Here is a 5,357-nt window from a genome sequence, read left to right on the forward strand (position 1 = left end):
GCCTGCCTCACTCATTACTGAAGTTCCAGGTCCTAGAATGTGGCCTGGAATGTGGTAGGTTCTCAGTAGAAATTGGACAACAAGTCATCAACTGGTCTTAACATCTCTTTTCCTTAGGACTTTGGAGGAATCTAGAAATGGTTCTCATTAGGAAAACGTTGGAGGCCCCTAACCTTGAGAACCCAGCTATGCATCCCCGTGTGCAGGGCCACCCCTGGGACTCGGTTCAGTCCATTAGATGTGAACTCTGCAGGGTCAACCTGAGCATCTGCATCAGGGGCCCGAGACCCGGCACGGCGAGCCTGGGGGATGCCGCCTGCCAGCAGCTGGGCGCTTACCGAGCTCCACATCCTGGTCGTCCGTCAGTACCAGGATGATGTTGGGACGAATGTTTCTGCGATCCCTCTGAAACCTGCCTTTCAGGCGGTGGTGGGACAGGAAGGCCGCACTTCCATCCAGTAGAGAGAAGACTGCTGCAGAGAGCAAGCAAAGCAGGATGCCGGCGGGGGCCATGTTACGTTTCCGCCGACTCCCTTGCTTCTGGAGGGATGCAGGAGTCTGGAGCTGTGCTCCGCGGATTTGTTTCTCTTCCCTCTCTACTCACAGACCTAGAGGAAGAGGAAGCGAGTTAGGCCACAGGTTGCATGATGGTATCTTCGATGGCTTCTGGCAGGGGCGGCGAGAACTTCTTTGATCAGTGATAGCTACAGCGGAGCAAACACCCAATTCGGTTAAAGTTGCAAGAAAAGTTATTTGCAACTGGCTCAGGCTTTCCTGGCTGGCAGGAAAGCCTCCGGACACCACTTCTGCAGACAGCATCCCTCCCCTGGACTCAGCCATCCTCTGGATATGTCTGTGTGAGCCCAGGTCCCAAGTCAGGTAGTCGGCCTGCCTCCCAACCCTCCGACCAACACAAGAGAAATCACTCCACAGTGAAAGGAAAGGAAAAAGCCTGGGAGAGCAGAAATTTCTGGTCATCTCTTCTCTGCCAGCGCCAAGTGCCGCAGAGGATGCAGAGATGAGCGGATGCACCCCCAGCTCTCAGGTACGTGTGATTCGGGGAGATAGGTCTGGACCAGCCAGGCTGATCTGTGGGCTAGGCGACTCTGTATTTCAGTCTTAGCTCCATCACTCACCAGCTGGGTCTCCCCATCAACAAGCCAGTAAGGAACCTCCGTTTCCCCATGAATAAAACGGGGATATATGACTGTTGAAGAACTCAACCCAAGGTGGGGGGTGTTCACAAAGGTCCCCTGTCAGTAGGTCCTGTGATGGGGTAAGATGTCCATATTGGTTTTAAGTTGCAAAACAAAATGACAGCAGAGAAAGCTGAGAGCTCAACAGCGGAGGGAAGAGAAGCGTCAAGTCCCCTGTGACCCTGGTCAGCCCCTTGACTCAGGACAGATGGGGTCACCAGCAAAGGGCGGGAGAAGGAAGGCGGGGTGGCTAACCTGGTCTCAGGCAGGTCTCAGGTCTCGCTCTGCTCTTTGCTCTCTGCAGTCATTTTTTTTTTTTTTTTACTTCTTGAGGAAATGAGCCTTCAACTCCTGTCCAGATATAGACCTTTTGGTCTCATCTATTTAAAACGAGGGAAAGAGCGAACAAGCAGACGTGTTGGGAGGAAACCAAGCTTGTCGGCCTGAGTCACCGTCCCCACGACCTTGAAGGACTCCTTCTGCCCCTGCTGTCACTGGGAACCCTGCCTCGCCCCAAGCCAGAGCTCAGGGAACTCATCGAGGACGCCAGGGTCCTCAGCAGGGGGTGTGTGGTCTGTGTGACCCCACCCGGGGATGGCACCAGCTGCCTATGAGGAATCCCACTTCCTCCCCAACCTGCTGTTCCCACTTCCATCCTCTCAGAGGCAGCCAGCAGGGTCTTCCTAAAATTCAGATCCAAACATGCAACTCACAAGGCCTGGGTAAGGCGAGACCAGGGAGGTTCTCAGGCTCCAGGTCTGAAGGGGCTCTCACTCTAGGTGGGCAGGTGTAAGATGATCAGCTAACCTTAGTCCCAGCCCTGTCACTCACCCATTCAGACCCTCCCCTGGCTTCTCAGGGCTCAAGGTACAATATGCAAACTCCCAACAAGCCTTATGGGGTTGGGGCAGTGGGGGGCGTCCAGCCCTGCCCACCTCTCCCCCATCCTCCCAATTGCTCTCAGACGCATGGCTTTTTTCTGTCACTCAGACAAGACTTTGCCTTCCAACGTGGGGGCTGCAGGTTCAATCGCTGGTCTGTGAGCTAAGATCCCACATGCATCCCGGCCAAAAAACCAAAACATAAAACAGAAGCAATATTTGTAACAAATTCAGTAAAGACTTTAAAAATGGTCCACATCAAAAGAATCCTTTAAAAAAAAAAAAAGGCATAAGCACAGTATTTAGAAAAAGAAAACTTTCTACCCAAGGATAAATAAAACAGCCGCATCCCTTCCCTGCAGAACTAACCACACAAAGTCAAAGAGAGCAGAAATCGGGCTGCCCCATCTAACAGCTTCTGGTTCACATTTAATGCTCTAAGCTGAGCCCTGGGCTGGCGGCTCCCACATCTGCACTGTCTCTGCGGGAAATTAGCAGGTGTTGAAAGGCGACAAAGCACATTAGCACCATTGGGAGACTTTCTGCTGGAGGTAATGGGAGGCTTGAGAGGGTTCAAAGGAGACACGCGGAAGATTCTAGTGGTCCTTGAATTACCCCGGATCATGGGAGGGGGTCCTCGAATCATGTTATCAGTCCATGTCCCACCCCCTTTCGGGAAACAAAGAAGACTGCTTTGTGCTTTGCACTTGAAATGTGCTCTTGGCTGGTATACCAGTTGGCCGTCCAAAATGGACATTCACAAAGCGAGCGGGGAAGCCTGGCGCGCTGCAGTCCATGGGATCGCGAAGAGTCAGACACGACTTGATGACTGAACAACAGCGAAAGCAAGCAACCCAATCACAAAATGGGCACAAGACCTATATAGACATTTCTCCAAAGAAGACATACCGATGGCCAAGAGGCACATCAAAGGGTGCGTCGAGTCGCTAATTATCAGAGAAATGCAAATCAAAACTACAATGAGGTATCACTGCATGCTTTTCAGAACGGCCATCATCAAAAATCTACAAAAATTAAATGCTGGAGAGGGCATGGAAAAAAGGGAACCCTCCTGCACTGTTGGTGGGGATGTAATGTTGCACCACTGTGGAAACAGTATGGAAGTTCCTTAAAACCTTAAAAAAGAGTTACCATATGATCCAGCAATCCTGCTCCAGGACATACACTTGGACAAAACTATAATTTAAAAAGATACACGCATTCTATGTTCATAGCATCACTGTTCACAATAGCCAAGACATGGGAACCGCCTAAATGTCCATCGACAGATGAATGGATAAAAAAGATGTGGGATATATTATACCATGCAATACTACTCAGTCACAAAAGAGGAGGAAGTAATGCCACTTGCAGCAGCAAGGATGAACCTAAAGACTGTCACACTGAGTGAAGCAAGTCAGAGAAAGATGATGATCATTTGGTATCACTTAACGTGGAATGTAGAAAACTGATACAAATGACCTTGTTTACAAAACAGAAGCAGACTCACAGACATAGAAAACAAACTTATGGTTACCCAAGGGGAAATGGGAGGGGTTAGGGACACATTAGGGGTGTGGAATTAACAGATACACACCGCTATACATGAAATAAACAACAAGGGTTTACTCTATAGAACAGGGAACTATATTCAGGATCTTGTTACAACCTATAGTGGAAAAGAATCTGAAGCTGTACACCTGAAACTAACACAATATTATAAATCAACTACAGTTAAATTTTAAAAATGCACATTTATGTTCCTTCAGATGGACAATGAATGATAATAGGGAGAGAATTTCTAAGGGAAGCCCTACAAACAGCAACTCTCATTTTACGCATATCAACTTGTTTAATAAGCATATATGCCCATCAGTATTATACCCATTTTATGGATGAACAAGCTGAGGCACAGAGAATTATGATGAAAACACTCTCCCATGATCGTATGGCCAAACAAGGGGGCAGAGATGGGGTTCAAACCCAGTCTGGCTGGAGTCAGCAGCTCAACAAGAACCTCCTGGAAGTAGATTTCTGGGTAACTTTCTAAAGGTCTCCCAACCTCAGTTTCCTCACTTGCCTCTGAAGCAGCAGGAGGCCAGGTGCCCTTGGAGGGTCTTTTTGGCTCTGGGCCTGTGATACGGAGGAACAGGGGGCCTGGACCAGATGGGGGGTGGAGGTGGGGGATACGGTTGGCTGGACTCTTCCTGGGACCCTTAGGCTGTTCCTCTCTGCTCCCCGGCAGCTCTAACCTTCCAGCCAGGATGCTGATCCTCTGGATGGGAGTCAAAACTCCACGACCAGAGATCAGAGAATAACAGGAGCTAATTACTTCATCAGCTCAAGTCATCAGTAGGTCGATTTTTGATGAATTCCCCCAGCTCCCACTTCCCCTGGCCTGGGGCCAGCCCCTCTCTGGATGCTGGAGAAATCAATTAAAATGACGCAAGGGATTCTGCCTCCATTTTTCTCCTTCTTAGTAAAGATTCAGAGAAGCTGAAGTGAGAGCATATCTGGTGAATCTGCGCAACCCTAGCTGAGTGACACTTTGTCCATCCCTCGGACCCTTCTGCTTATTCCCACCAGCTGGGTTCCCTTCCTGCTCTTCGTCCTGTGTCTTCCTCACAGACCTTGGCAAAGCCAAATCGGCCCAAGAAGACATCACTGGAAACGCCGAATGCCCTGAGTGTTCAGAAACAACACTCCTGCTTCTGGATTTATCTGATTTGCAGAGAGGAGCAGGTCTCAGCATCATAGCTTTGGGCCCTCATGCGGGCCTGTCCGGGAAGACCCACATGGCTATTTTCCTCTGAGGATCCCCAAACTCAACAAGAATGGCTGAGGGGAGTTTGGGAGCAGTCGGGCAGCCCAGGGAGAGGCAGCGGGAGAGGAAGAAGCAGGCAGAAGTGGAAGCAGGAGTTGATGGGACAGGAGGTGAGAAGAAAGGAGACTGGGATGTGGAGATCCCCAGAGCCCCTGGCTCAGACCTGGGTCCCGCCTACGTGGTCCAGAGAGCCAGACCGCGTATGTCTCCCTTCACTCACTCTACAAATAAGTATTTAGGGTTACGTGGTAGGGTAACCCTGTCTGGGTTATGACAGCCTCATTTGTTTCCCTGCTTCCACACTCAGCTCCTTCTATCAAGCAGGCAGAAGGATCCTGTTAAAGACAAAATTTGCCTTCTTCCACAGCAGAGCCCTCCAGGGCTCCCATCCCATGCCAAATAAAACTCCCAAGCCCTCCAAAAGGCCTAGAAGACCCTGTGCCTTCTGTCCATCCC

General features: G+C 50.1%; 1 protein-coding gene across 8 annotated transcripts in view; it reads right to left on the reverse strand.

The window, feature by feature from the left end:
- Positions 1–5,357, reverse strand: part of SULF2 (sulfatase 2) — a 130,965-nt gene that overhangs the window by 100,686 nt on the left and 24,922 nt on the right. For all 8 annotated transcript variants that reach the window (XM_010835063.1, XM_010835062.1, XM_010835064.1 and 5 more), the window contains exon 2: positions 339–608. In XM_010835063.1, coding sequence (XP_010833365.1) covers positions 339–513 — 175 coding nt within the window. In that variant the 5' untranslated portion in view covers positions 514–608. The remainder of the gene's footprint in view (positions 1–338; positions 609–5,357) is intronic.

Source organism: Bison bison, unplaced genomic scaffold (genome assembly GCF_000754665.1).
Source record: "Bison bison bison isolate TAMUID 2011002044 unplaced genomic scaffold, Bison_UMD1.0 scf7180017864038, whole genome shotgun sequence".
Taxonomy (NCBI): domain Eukaryota; kingdom Metazoa; phylum Chordata; class Mammalia; order Artiodactyla; family Bovidae; genus Bison; species Bison bison.